At 29.4% G+C, this 16374-nt stretch overlaps 2 protein-coding genes across 5 annotated transcripts in view; one reads left to right on the plus strand and one right to left on the minus strand.

Annotated features, from left to right (window-relative positions):
• The window catches only part of LOC107169907 (uncharacterized), a 256410-nt gene that overhangs the window by 104595 nt on the left and 135441 nt on the right, over positions 1-16374 (minus strand). For 2 of the 4 annotated variants that reach the window (XM_089228563.1, XM_089228562.1), the window contains exon 5: positions 7757-7828. The exons of the other annotated variants lie outside the window; for them this stretch is intronic. In XM_089228563.1, coding sequence (XP_089084689.1) covers positions 7757-7828 — 72 coding nt within the window. The remainder of the gene's footprint in view (positions 1-7756; positions 7829-16374) is intronic. 4 annotated transcript variants of the gene reach the window in all.
• Positions 1-16374, plus strand: part of LOC107165019 (nucleolar complex protein 4 homolog B) — a 567342-nt gene that overhangs the window by 51000 nt on the left and 499968 nt on the right. The gene's annotated exons all lie outside the window — the stretch shown is intronic.

Here is a 16374-nt window from a genome sequence, read left to right on the forward strand (position 1 = left end):
AAGATAACAACAACAAAAGATAAATTATTACATCAACATTCAATGAGAGTTCAACACTTAAGTAATTGGAGTATAGAGGTGAATAAAAATTAGACTTTCAATTTTAGAATTAACTGATGATTACCATGTCATAATTAAGTTGTTTAGTATTTTTCTTATACACTTATGGTATTATAATAATACATATATGTAAATATTTGTAAAATTGAGATAACTCAATACATATCATCATGTGGATTAGACCTACGTTGGGAAACCACAGTAAAAAAAAAAAAAAAACGCAACATTTTGTGTATACTCGATACATTTTGATTTTATTAATATTATATATTTTCGAGTAATTCGTTACTGGATATTGTTATTGATAATTAAACAGCCTGACTTAGATAAAATTAATATTTTTCCCATACTAAACCTATAAGCATTTTTTGTACAGTTTACCTGTACATTTAGTCATCTATGTTAGTTTTATTTTGTCTATCTTTTGTGGGTAGTATATCAATTAGTAAACAGCAGTCGCATATAATAACTAGGTATATAGTACCGACGTTTCTTGCTTAGGTACCTCGATTTTTGGTTAGTAAAGTTAAAAATAGTTATAGTAAAAGATAAATATAAACATAAGTATTAAAACGAACTATTATTAGTAGTTACTAGTTACGCGATATTAAAGTGCAACTCGGGTTTCAATAAAAAATGTGTTAAAAGTTTAAACTCACTATAAGATACAAAAAATGTAATCAAAAATTATAATTTTATTAAATTAAAATACCTACTCAGGAAACCTAGCTGGGCGTATCGATTTCACGTTATATTATTATGAAATATTTTATACTCGGGTGTTGTTCATCGACGAATTATTGTTTGTTGGTTTATCTGCATAGTTATAGATTGATTGATTGGCTGACGACAACCGTATTAAATTGTCCAACATATTATATAGTTAGGAAAATCAACTAATCCACACTGTACGAGTATACGATTATTTGTGATCGACGAGTGTGGTTGTTGAGACGGGAAATGGAAGACTGAAGTCACTCGGTTGCAGTAGGCCGTATGTATATGTAGGTATGTCACGTACACGTCAGTTTTGGTATTAGAAGGAGGTGGAGGCGGAGGAAAAGGAGGAGCAGGAGGAGGAGGAGGAGGGTCATTAGGACCACGAGAAAACCGAATATAATACTGTAACTGTACACGTGTATGTCTGTGTCCTGATTGGATGTTTTCGTCAGTCGTAATGTTTCAATCTTTTACACAACCGAGTATTATGTTACATAAATATTTTTTTTACAAAAATAATATACGCGTTTATTAAATTTGAATTATTTAAAATTGGTAAATGAATTTCAGTAGGTAGTTTTCATTCTGATAATTTAATAGCTCTTAATTATCTTAGATTTTCATTTAAAACAGAATTTAAGATAATGTGTGATAAAATGGAAAATATAATCTTGAATAAATGGAAGGCAACGGGATATAATTATAATTACACTTACCTAATTATTAAAATAAATACGAATGTTTTATATTGTTTGGTGGTTATAGACTACGATGGATTTATTAATTAGAAAATAAATATATTAATCCATTAACGAACTATTAATTCCTTGTAGATTTTTTTTAACAAAATAGCGATTGAATCAAAATTATTAGACCTATTTAAAATACATATAAATTACAATATATTTTATCAGACAATACCTATGAGTTTAATGTTTTTGCGAGTACTTAAAAGTTGTAAAACTTATGAAATTATTACAAAATAAAATTTTAAATGGTTTCAGAAAAACGAGAAAAATATAGTACCTACTATCTTCCTTTATATGTTACAATTATAATTACAATTATTACAATATAGTGAGCATTGTTTGAAGTAATGAGCATGATGCGAAAACTTGAACATCTCTTATCAAAGACAAATATTATGAATATAATAAAATCTAAACATTATTTAAGTATGGTTATCATGTGTCAATGTTTTAGAAGACATTTTGCGACGAAAATAATAACGAGTTGATATTTAAACAAAACATGGAATATCAAAGACGTGTTATACAGACTTGTTTTTTAAAGAAAAACATAACACATATTTACTAGACATCGCGTTCGTTTTAAACAGTGAACTTCTTTTGATCTGACGCTTTAGTTAACTTCATTCTGCATGGACGTTTTAATATAATATGATTTTGTTAGAATGATTTTTTGTTGAGAAAAAAAAAACTACTGCAGAATAACTCGGGAGGTTATATTTAATCAATTTTTGCTTAAACGTGGCAAATTTGAACAGACTTTCTTCAAAATGATTCACGTTAAAAATAAAATATAGGTAGGCATATAACCATAGAATGTCTTTTATATACATTTAATTGGACCCTTAATACCTTTTCTCGAGGTTTTCTCATTAAATAGAAAAAAAAAAAAATCGTAATTGAAAATCTACAATTGACTGAGACCAAAACAGGACCGTTATTTTTATTTTTATTCATTACCCAATATTTTGGACGTTTAATGGGTTTTACGCGTTAACAAACGTCAATAATAAATTATTTCACGGAGACACGCAATTAGAATAGACGGCGTAGACGACTTGAGCAATATAAAAGATAGAGATACAAGTTTGATAAGGTTAACATATCCCATGAATAATTTTGCAAGACGTATTATGTATACGGCTTAAAACTTTTGATGCAATTATCCATTCCAGGTCGGATGTGCTCTGCCTACGAGTAAAGAAAATATTTTATGCTTGGAATTTTTCTAAAAAAAAAAAAGTTGTGAACTATAGTTAATGAAAATCCAAAGGTCAGTTTACAGTAGGTAAATAAAGAAAACAAAAAAATTTTTTAGAATATTTTTGTACGATGTATGCAGGCAGATAAAAATAATTTTGAAAAACAATAATACATATTTTAACTCATACATCACTTTGTTGTGTAATCTAACCTAACCTAACCTGCGTATGATCGTGTTTACAAGTTAAAGTTATTAAATTAATTCGTGTGTTTATGTCGAGTTTGATTATAAGTCGCATGATAGAAAACTACAAAATTGAATAATATTCTACTTATATGTATTGATGGCCTCGGATGCTGATGAATTTTTTAGACCGATGAAAGAAGAAAAAAAAGAAAGAATAATACGACAGCAACAGGTCTTGATACAACAGCTGTAAGTACTACGATGTAATATTCAAAATAAAAATATGACAAAACTATTACGATGAATTTGATTTTAAATAGAAAACAAATAGATAATGATAGATACTTATATTGAGTTTTTCTCTTATATAGTTTTAACGATCTCGATTACCTATATTGAGAAAACAATAAATAAACATAAAATGTGATAAGACTTATGAATCACGTTAATCTCTAACACAACCCGTGTAATGCAATCTAAACAAATGTTTAGCTGACTTGGCGCGACGAGACTATACTTTTTAAAAATGTCTTGCGCGTTGAAGCTTACTATGCAGAGCCGTTGTAAGGACTTGGCTGGATGGTCGCTGGGGATATTTAGCAGCGTTCGTTTTTCATTCATTTCCAACACCCTCGACAGAAAATATATTATGCCTTATTTTGGATCGAGTGAAAACTTTGCACCAGTAAACTATAAATACATTTTAAAGAATCTACATTTTTTTTTTTTAATGCGATATAATAAAAAGTAGGCGCTATTTTGTATACATCACAAAGGAATATTAATTTTATATATTATATCGCTCAAATAATGTCCAATGTTGTTATAGTATAAATCAAATATGCATTTGAATAAATATTATTTTTATTTTAAAAATCTTTATTTGTAAAAATATACTATAACTACATAATTATGTAATTGTCAATATTGTATCTTAATTTAAATATTATTTTAACTTCATATAGGTACCTATAGTGAAGTATTGTCCAGTACTTGGAAAATCGTGATTTGATAACAATTCTTTATTAAGTACCAAGCGTACCAGTGGAAACTGTAATAACTATAGTACGATCCAACTACTAATTTTTATGTTACCTCCGGAAAAATTGACATTATCACCGTCGGAGATGATATATTATTGTAACTATAACGTTATTTTACAAAAACTATTGTTTTAGGATTAAATGTACAGGGACATTTTGCTTACTAAGTGAGGACTAAGATAACAATCATGTGAAAATTTGTTCAAGCGTATACAATGAAGTACTGTGTGTGATAACCTACAATTAATATTGAATTTTATCCCATATATATTTAAAAAAAAAAACTAGAACTAATTCACTGACTGGTGTATTATCAAAAGTATGATGATTATTATTATTTTTTTTTTTTCAGAATAAGCCTCGGCAGCGGTGGCCATTGGCTGACGTTTTTTACATTGATTTTATATAAATTTTTACATAGGTGATTTTGGTTTTTACATATTTTTTTATACTATTTTATAAATTTTCAATTTCAGTTTCTTTTATGAAGTTTAGTGTCTGTTTGATGGCTGATACGTTTGGACCTAATGCTTGGTATAAAAATTCTGGGATGTTGTGTTTGGTTCTTGCATCTTTTGTTTGTCAGCATTCGACGAGTATATTATGTTTTTATAGTCAAGTGAAAAGTATGATTAATTTGAGAAGGTTATCGAAATTCTGAATACGTGTTAGATGATTTCTTTCTAAAAATATTTAGATGTAGGTATAGTACCACTATTAAAATTAAATATAATACTACTATAATATGATAAGTAAATTATTTAATTTGTTTAATTAACCATTTATTAGATTATCTACAACAGCTGAATCATTATCGCGAAGTATTTTAATATTCGAAATATCAATTTTATCCAATTTATTTGCCTTATAAATTGCCAATAATTATATACTATAGCGGGCAAAACGCACTCATACAGAACAAAACGAATGGCATACAAATTAGTTTTTGGAAAGCTTGATAAATTAATTTATAATTAGTACACGAATGAATAAAATAAATAAAAACAAATTCAATACGATTTTTAAAGCGTGTTCAAATCTAGACAATTTGAACATCGGAAGATAAATTATTATTCTGTTGGGCACAAGTAATCAACTCATTTAAAACATGAATAAAATCAATTTCGTTCACGTCGTTCATTTGTATTACATTGTTAGGGGTATGTCGGTACTCTCAATATCCACAGCCTTGGGGGGCGAGGGAAAAATACGTTTTATAAACAAGTTTTTGGTGTTCAACAAAGAGTTAGTAATCGAGACGGGGTGTCGGGGTTTCATATTAACATTCTTTCGTCACACATTCACACAGAACATGGCACAGACCAAACAAGCCTCAGCAGCTATGCTTATAATATATTCCGGTCTGGAAACAAATTAAATTATATTTTATTCCGGTCTGTATTATTCAACAATATCATTCGCCTATATCGTGTTATTTTTGTTTATTATTTAGTTTTTTTTTTTTTTTTTTTTTTTTAACCATGGCTCACACTTAATAAATAATATTTTACTGTAAAAAAAAAAAAAAAAAAAAAATGAAGTTCTATTGAAGTGGATTTATAACAAAAAAAAACATTACAAATTTAAAGTAAAATTAAATGCAGTCATCACTCTCTGCAGTGGCGGCGAGCCATTTTTTAACAGTTAGCTGAAATCAAATTAACCGATACGGACCAATATTCATTGGTCCATATTAATAAACCTAGTTACCATAAAACCGTTATTTCATCAAAAAGAATTCTTTCGAAATCTAAAACAGAATTATAATTTATATATAAATTTGTTTTAATGAATAAAGCACGAACAACCAATTCAATTAATATAGATCTGTGCATATAAGTTCCCCCCTCCCAAATAGAAAATTAAAAAATTTTAAAATAAAATAATCACCGCCTATACCTACATCATAAGATGTATTACACCGTACTATTATATTAATACTGTAGGTACTCGGTTATTGTAACGAACCGTTATCGACTTGCGTTCTGGCTCTTTACAACCCCCCTCCCGCCTAACCTAACCTAACCCCCCTCCCCCCAAGGAGTTCTAGTGTATAGTTGATTGATGCATAACAATAGAACATAATATACGTACTCACAGAGGTGGGCATTAACTAGTAAACAGTTAAAGCTAAAGTAAATAGTTAGTTAATTCTATAGTTAAATGTATGCCTATACTTGTTATAGAATCCATTGTAACATCTTTGCTTTTCCATGTTAATAAAAAAAAAACTTTACTTTCAGTTAAAATTATGTTTGATTGATTATTATTTTGTATAATACAACAACTGTATACAATTATCTCAAATACAAATAAATATTATTGAATTATTTAGTTGACACAAACATGTTGTATTGTTTAAACCTCTACATTATCTATAAAAGTGTAAATGAAAAATGAAAATAAACAGTTGTAAACATAATAATATAGTAAAAAAAATTTTTTTCAAAAAAAAATTGAAAATTGCACAACAATACACGTGCCCCATAATATGTGGTAATTAAAAATTAATAATTTACTAACTTATTTTTAAGTGATTTAAATTAATATTATAATTTTCCATAATACTAACTATAAAAATGTTAATTTTAATTTCAAATTGTTTGTTGATTATTATTGCTTAACGTTATTGTGACATACAGGGTGTCCGTGAGGATTTACCCATTTCGATATCTCCTGAAATTATGATGATATAGAAAATCTGGTTTTGTAATAAGACTCACAGGGATAAGAACTACAATTATTTCATATTTTAATTTATTTTAATGTATTGGTAAAAAAGTTAAAAAAATATATTTTTTTTATTTAATTGTTTTCAAAAAAATTGACCATAGCAATTTTTTAGAGTTTATTTTTCCGAAAATATTGACGTTTCGAAATTTTATTTTCATTAATTTCCTGATTTAAAATTTTTTTTTTTAGTTTCGAGAAAAATTGTGAATTATTTAACACCGTTATGTTATCAAACATGTGACCCGCAGCGCCGCGCGCATTCCCATACGGCCGGCCGAATACTTTCCGTGTTCCTATAATAGTTATAATCATATTTTATTTCTTCAAAACTAGAAAAAATCAGGAAATTAATGAAAATGACATTTTGAAACGTCAATGTTTTCAGAAAAATAAACTCTATAAAATTGATATGGCCAATTTTTTTGAAAATAATTAAATAAAAAAATATATTTTTAACTTTTTACCAAAACATTAAAATAAATTAAAAAATAACTGTAGTTCTTATCCATGCGAATCTGATTATAAAACCAGAATTCTTATATCTCTATTATTTCGTGAGATATCGCAATGTACTCGCGGGACAACCTGTATAGTTAATTAAAGTATTAATTTTTTTCATTCACTTGGTAACCGTAATCTTTGCTTGAACTAAGTAAAAAGAAAATAAAATAATCTTAAAGTCAAAACACCCACTCATGAACCCACAAATGTCTCCAGTTTTTTGTATTCACATAAAAAAATAAATCTCCACTGGAACAAGACAGTGTAAAATCATCATAAAATCAAACTAAAAATAATCGTATATCTGTAATATATTTATTATTGTTATTTTTTTCAACCTAAGCCAGCGTGGGTAAATAACTATGTGTGGGATAAATTAATAATTTTTACCAGGACGAATTCGGGTGGGTGTAGTGTAGCTACATTATACAATATAATAACATTATTTTAAGCATGTTTTTAACCGGAGATGAGATAAAACCACACGCACGTACCTATATATATATTATATATTATGTAGCGTACGTTTTACCTACCTATGTCAGCGGGCGAGGACTTACCTGCAAAAGTTCCGTGCACTGGATATCGGCGAAATCTGGCGATGCGTAGATTTTCATTTCTTGTATGGCCCCCTTAAACGACAGAACAAAAACCCACGTGAGAAACGTGTTCATAATAATGGTATTAGACAACTTCGTTATAACGTTATGCCGCATTAATTATTGACGTAAGATATTAAATCGTAATAAAAAAAAAATAAAAAAAATACAGTACAAATATTATTATTAAAAATAGGAAAACATCAACAGAACGCAGACGATTTCGATCTCGATGGTTATAATTATTACGATGACGCGACAATATCGATAACATTAAGATATAACATTGTTATAATATTATTGCTGCTGTTTATCGTTCGTCTGTCGTCGTCACTGCGGAAAGGACGAGTGGTAGACCATATCGTATCTTATATAGTGTTTGCCGGTCGCCCGTACGTATAGGTACCGCCGACGACGACTAACACACCACTACACGATTACTGACGAAACACTGTCGAGACGAAGATCGTCTGGATCATCTGCTGCTGCTTCCACGTGCTTGTTTCGGGGATCTATGGGGGTCAGCGAGTGTGTGTGCCGGGAGTTCCTAAAATAACGTGCGCGTGCGCTCAACCTTCACATATAATATAATAAGTAATAATAATGATGAGTACCTGAGTATTAAAATATTTTAACGAAAACCAAATTTCTAGTCGCTTGACGTCGACGGCCGTTAACGGACGCGTAACAATATTGACATTTATATTTTTGTATTTTTGTTTATTTAAAGATCGCCCAACCGATCGAATTCAAATTTTTTATTTTCATTTTTTCAAATTAAAATTTCAAATTCAAACGCGTCTCATCCGCCCTAGCGGCAGACGAGCGGTTGTCGATAATATATTTTTCTAGTAAGTTTATAATATGTTTTTTCGTCTCAATACTATCTCGAACCATTTGGTCGGTTTCGAATGCGATAACTACGCGAAAGTCACGACCAACGCAAATAAGAAAGACACCGACTGCAAAAATCACGTGACGTGCCAGGACGAAATATGATAATATTCCCTTGTCGAGCCGCAGCGAAATATTACCAGTTAGGTTAGGTACCAATGTGTACATGACTGATTGGTATCAGTTTTAGAACCTATTTACCATCACATATTATTATACATTATAATATTATTATAATATTGTCGTTTTTATTCAAATCTAATTTACATAATAGTGATAACGATCGTAATCGAATACATTTAAATCCCGTTAGTAGCCGATTTCGATTAATACATTAATTATTTGTAATTTGGGATGTTTAGTTTTGATATCGAGAAAAAAAAATAAGAAAATAATAATAATAATAATAAAAACAACTCGGTTGTCGATTCGCACGCTTTTATCGCGTTATAATATGATACTCGGTAATTATCAAAACGAAATAATATTATGTTGTTGTTTGTCGTAGTAAATATTACGACAAGTAACTAATATTACATGCCTAATAGATTATATGCGAGTGATTAATTTAATCTCACTGACGTGTTAGGACATTAACGTGATACTACATTAATAATATATTATATTTTAATTTCATTACATTACAGCGGCTACTGCGTATAATAAAACGTGAACACTATATTTTTTGATGCCGGTCAAATATTTTTATAAAATCTTCTAACCGAGAATAATAATATTATAATAGGTAGGTAAGATAACCGGTTTGAGTCATTGTCATTTTAAAATCAACCGAACTGGGTGCCTACTTAAAATTATGATTTATCGTCCTTTGAATAATTACGATGAATACAAACCCTGAATATTATTATAATGATATAGTCTGTAATTTTTTAATTTTTAGAATACGTTTTTTTAAATTATTTTAAAACCTGTTGGAATCAAGACTTAAAAAATGAAACCCTAGTAATAGTACTATGCGATGGGTTCATAAATTCCAGACATAATCATGTCAGAGTAGTATAAAATTCCATTCACATAGGTAATAAGTAATTCTTCTCTACAACTTAAAAAAAAAATAATTATCACAGACGACAGACAATATAATATTATAAACAAAACAAAGTTGAAAATAATAAAATCATAATTATTATAAAAATGTTTCCATACGTTATAAAATTATTTAAACGAGTTTAACCAAAAACAATACCTAATTTAAACTTCTAACAAACGAAAACAAATTTAAACAACTTTGAGTAGAATATTATAATCTGAAGTCTTAATAACAGCAATATAAAGACATGAAATAATAATTTTTTCAAATTAAGTATCGAAAACTATAGTAATTTTGTAAACTTGAAAACTTAGTTGAATTCTATACCAGAAACTGAACGTCTCGTTCAACGGAATTTATTTTTAATATTTTAGCAGTATTTTCATTATTTAAGTTCATTAATGAACTAAAAATAAAGTTAAATGTCACATCTAAGCATCTATCATGATGTTTTTAAATGAGGGTAATTTTAATTATCTAGTACAAATTAATTCAAACATTTTTAATTAGTTTAAGTAAGTATCTCGAAAACATCAAATTAGCACATGAAATTGTTATTATAAGTCTACCCGAGTAACCAAAAATAATAATGTATTTAATATTGTTGTTTACTATAAAAATATTACATAAGTTTACAATCGAGCACTACGTCAAGCCGTGTATAATATATTAACTTATTAAAACGTTACGATGTCATAAAACGTAAAATACATTATTTTAACTAACTTGGAGATTTTATTAAGTAATAAACAAGTTTTACACAAATGTAAATACCTACACAATATAAGACTGGAGAAATCAACATCCAAAACAACATTTACAAAATGTATGCAAATGTATCCAATACTAATTAATAAATAGTTTGTTTTTCTTTTGTTGAACACAAAATTAAACTTAAAATTTAAGCGGTTTATACAACTATACTAGAGAACTACGTTTGTCATAACCGTCGTGATTCTCTTTTGTTGAAACCAAAATACGTCTTAATTTATTTATAGTTCGCTAAAATATATGCGGTTAAACTGAATCACAAGTTCAATAACAATAATTTAGGGAAAATGCACCAATCAAGATGTTAAACGTCGTCAAGTCAAACACAAAATCATCAATATCGCGGAGTGATGAAACGCCCGTTGACTTGTGACTTGTACACTTTTGGGACACTGCTTCAGATTACTATAAACAGTGAGATACTATAATATTATGAGTATATTATACAGTGTGTCCCTCGAGGATTTACCCATTGCAATATCTCCCGAAATAATAGTGATATCGAAATTCTGGTTTTGTAATATGACTCACAGGGATAAGAACTACAATTATTTCCTATTTTAATGTTTTGGTAAAATAGATAAAAAGTATATATTTTGATATAATTATTTCCAAAAAAATTAGAGTTAGTCATTTTGTAGAGTTTATTTTTTCTGAAAATATTGACGTTTCAACATTTTATTTTCATTAATTTTGTTATCAAACATGTGACCCGCCGCGTGGCGCTCATTCCCATACGGCTGGCCGAATACCTTCCGTGTTCCTAATTATTGTTATAATCATATCTTCAAAACTAGAATAAAATATTAAAAATCAGGAAATTAATGAAAATAAAACTTTGAAACGTCAATATGTTCAGAAAAATAAACTCTACAAAATGGCTATCTCTAATTTTTTAGGAAATAATTAAATAAAAATATATACTTTTTTACTTTTTTACCAAAACATTAAAATTAGGTAATTAAAATATGAAATAATTGCAGTTCTTATCCCTGTGAGTCTTATTACAAAACCAGAATTTCGATATCACCATTATTTCGGGAGATATTACAATGGGTAATTCCTCACGGGACACTCTGTATAACATAACTTACTACGGTGTGGAACAGACATTGCAAACACGTGGCACTCAGCTCATTTTTCTACGGCCCGTGCATAGCAATATTCACAATTTATTGAAAAAAACTACACAATTTTCCGCTCGTTTCATAATAGTATATTAGTGAGAGGCGTATACCTACATTATACTACATTTCTGTTTTATATTTTTATAAACTGTAATTGGATAAGTAGTGAATATTATAATAGTGCCGTGAGCGAGTGATGGAGAAAATTAAAAATGTCTATAAAATTTTTTAATTTATTTTTTCAATATATTTGGCCCAGTTTGACATGTCTGGTGTAAAAAGTCCTGCAAAATCAAACGAGCGCTACACATCATATTTTACTTTGCACATTCGACCGTCGGCCTGGGGGGTGGGGGGATGTCTTTTGCTAGTTTTCCCACCATCACGCGGACGGGGACGTATATACGTACCTACGATTCGCACATTATTATGATATATTTTCACAGAAATAACATATTTTCCTTGGGTCCTCGCACTTCGCTGAGTGATATTTAATTTTTTTTTTTTTTAGACTCTTCTACTAGTGCGCACTCACACACACATGACAAGTGTCGTTTGTCATTGGGGTCGTGTTTCCAAATTGACTGAGCGTATACCCGCACTATATGTATAATATTCGGTCGCGTTTTGTATTTCACTTTATTATTCTCTACTCTCGTCCACGACTGTAGTTGATAGCAATGCAGCAACGCAGACGAAACTTACTCGGATGCGCATTTTATAGGTACTTTGGCGAGATCATCAAACGATGGAATAGTGAATCGATCCACAAAACGTTCGTCGTCTGTAGGACGAAGTCGTGTACGACGATTTTTCTCCGTTATTATAATTACGCATAATGTGTATACGGCACGTGTAATGTGACGTAAAATTTAAGGAGTTTATTATTCGCGAAATTCAAAAATCAAATTTTATTTTTTTTAATAAAGCTTACATTGTCATACTTAGGTGTGTATTGCTTTTTTACCACACTAAAATGTGGATGAATAAAAACGATTAATATCATTTCTGAAATTATAAAGCGTGTTGCCGCGGCGTCTTATTAATCGGCGGACTTAATAATAATAATATATTATAGGCAGGTACTATTGCAGCTTACGACGAGTTACTAAACTTTGTGTGAAAATCTTACGTTTACGTTTTTGAACATTCGTTTTTCCTTGCCCCGAACGTATAATACTAACGAAACAGAATAATAAGAGCTTTTTAGCGTTTCTTGAAATTTTTTGTTTCCCGTTCCTTTCACAGAAACAAACGGTTGAATTCCGTATTGTATTATTCGTAGGTACCTACAGGCGTACGACTTAAATGGACGTCGACCATCATTTTATACATTTCTTTCAAACTACCGTATTTGTGTCGTGTACAAGGTTTATAATAACTATGTACAATTAGCGATGCCACGTCCATTCTTCGACGAAATATAGGTACCTATATAGTGATGGCGTTTTTTTTTTGTTTTTCAAAACCGAGTACGTAGAATGTCTTGATGTTTGAAGAAAAAATAAAAGGACTAGATTGATAACAATATAACCAGTACACTAATTAGTCACGTTGTTAATCAAATAATTATAAAAATATGGTTTAGAATCAGATGGTCGGTCGAAAGCGTGAAAGAGAGAGACTCGCCATTATAATTATAATTAATAGCTAAAACGATATTTTTATTCAACTACGTTTTAAACTGAAATTTTATCTTGTCGTTATTACAGGAAACAATGGACAAGAACAATCACGTCTCGTAGTGATTTCTGCAATCGATTGTAACTAATCAATAACTATTCGATATTTTATGAACTACTCACTGTTAATATCGACGGATTAAATTTATATACAATCATTACTGACGCAAGTGAATCTGTATATTGGCTGTTATCCGATGATAGAGAAATGTATCATTATTGTCCGCAGTGGTGTCCGTCTCATAAATCGAGTTATCTTGGGAGAACCACACAGACGAAACAATGAAACGAACTGAGCGACAGTATAATATACAATATAATATGCTTCGAATACGATCTTCATAATGACAATATACTTTACAATGCGAGCTATTCACTTGGTTTTTGAAAGTACGACCAGTGGTTAGTAACTATAAAATACAATACGATATTCGACCGTTATCGTAATATTAATAAGTCATACTACATCAATAACGGAAAACACGTAACGTGCTATTAGATTTAATGGTTTCGTTTCGGAAACAAAACCACTCAATTATTCAATACAATTAAATGCTATTATAGGAAGGTGAGAAAAAACAACTCCTAACTCACGAACTCGAACAATGGCATTAACTATATATATGTACCTTATTGGTCACGTTTTATACTCATCCGATGCAGGTACACATATATAATATGTATTCCACACTATATTTTCAATTTTTTCATAAAGGTATTTACTATCACTTTAATAATATAATATTTTATTATGCATTAAATTGTCACAGTAACAACGTACGATTTTTCACAAGCTGCGTTTTCGTTGTATTAAAATATATGAACATATTATTATGGATGGCAATTCATATGTGTACGGATATTACGAGCGTGTGTGATATTTAAATAGTCTAAAGACATTATCGTCATAATATACGTTCTTTGAAACTTGATAATAAAAATATTTTGAAAAATGCATGGGTGCGTAAAAAATGTGTTCGAAACGTCTGCCAAGATTTTTAGAAATGAGAATTCCCCGAACGAGAGTATTCATTTTAATAATAGTAACATGAACACCAACGAATTATGACTTTTTTCTAAACGAATGTAGTTGACGGTATGTCGACCTCCAGTGCTATTAACGCCATCTGTTGCCGTTATAACCACGTTGAGTTATATGATAATAAAAATTGTTATAGAATTCAACTAATCTACTGAACCAACAACACTTTTTCAAAAGTGTTAATTCTAATATCCTACATGTTACTGTCTCGTTTGGATATTTGTACATTTTTTATTGAATACATCAGATTATTGTAGAGGGTACTCATTCATAGTTTTAAATAAAAAAAAAAAAAAAAAAAAACGTATTCAATATCATGATAGTATATAGTAATTCTACACAATTTGATTTTTTTTTACTAAATAACATTGGTTTTCCGTGGTTTTCGCCAACTAAATCGATCGTTCCTAGATGGGTATTTATTTTTATTTTTTTTTAATACAAAAATATTGTTCAATAAAGAAATATTTCCGTAAGCAAATTATGTAATAGGCGTTCGCCCTTTCGTTATAATAATATCAATAACACTTTAATCCGACCGAATTTAAATTATCAATATATCTATAATGTTGTAAATGAATAATATTTCAGATCATAAATAAATGGTAGATAATTATATTGAAAAATGTTCGTATATATAAATATATATATATATTTGTTTAATGAGCAAAAAAGCTGAACAAGCAATAAAACAGCCCCGAGCAAGCGTTACTTGAAAACGTGAAACTTTGGCTTTAAACCTTCGCCAAAGGACAATTAAATACACAGTAGAAACTCGGCAAACACACCGCGGTTAAACGTTACTGATGGACAGAGAAAAGTATAAAGCATTTCATAAAATAAATAATATAAAAGAACTTTTCTTTAGTCTAACAATAAATGGCTATCGCTACACGGTGGATTTGTGTGTGTAGTTTATAAAAGTTTGTAGGTCACAGCCATCATAATGTAATGGCTAGTAAATCTTGTCGGTTGCTTAGTTCTCGACTGTCACGGGAATAATATTATACGTATCATGATCTGATTGATTATACGCGTAGGTATAAATGACTTGGAAATTATCAATTAAGGTACCAAACCGTTTCACAAAAAAAAAAATATGATTTTTAATTAATTGAGCTCAGAAAATATTGTTCTGATTTCAATGGTTGTACGCCGATTACAACTATTATAATATTATCAAGTATTTATTTTTCATCGTTTCGGTAACTTGGAATGATATATTAAAGTTCAATCAGTTATAGTATAGTTACACAGAATTGAAATTATGCGTTTTATCAAGTCAGTAGCAATTAATTAATCAAAATGATTTATTGTTAATCTCATGATTGCAATAATTACTATATTTTGTTGTGCGGTTTATTTACCAGCATAATAATTTAGTGTCATGACTTCACGTTATTGAAGGCATCCTTTAAAAACGTTATGGACACAATATTCATTAGTTTTTATATCTTTGTGGGATTAAATTGCCTACCCACTTCAAACATAAGTGTCAATAATAATTGAACACCGAAGTAGACGGCGCAGGTTATTTTAAAATCGATTTAAGTTCAATTTTAACGAATGCAGCTCTGAAACACAGAACCCACACAGTTATTTATTCTACGCACACTGCACATTGAGATCATACGTTTTTATAAAGTTGATCTGAAAATAAAACGAAACAAACCATCTATCAACTTACCACGGTAATTTAATGATAAGCAATTCAGATATTATTTCACTGCCATTTCACACACACACACACACATGTCACATACATACATTGTATATAATATATATATGTGTGTGTGTGTGTGTGTATAAATGTACTATGTAAATTCAAATACATGACAGCTTTGCCGTGTGCGTGAGTTATCACGGGACATACAAATGGGATTTTCTTACCTATATATACTTTATTTTTATTTTAAATATGAGAAAATATTATTTACCTTCCCGCATTTTTTTTTTTTTTTTTTTTTTTGTCACGAACTTTATTGAACACCGAATTGTGCGCCGGCAGTACG

This window comes from Diuraphis noxia, unplaced genomic scaffold, assembly GCF_037042655.1.
Source record: "Diuraphis noxia isolate RWA-SAM2 unplaced genomic scaffold, SU_Dnox_SAM2 contig0005, whole genome shotgun sequence".
In the NCBI taxonomy this organism is placed as follows: Eukaryota; Metazoa; Arthropoda; class Insecta; order Hemiptera; family Aphididae; genus Diuraphis; species Diuraphis noxia.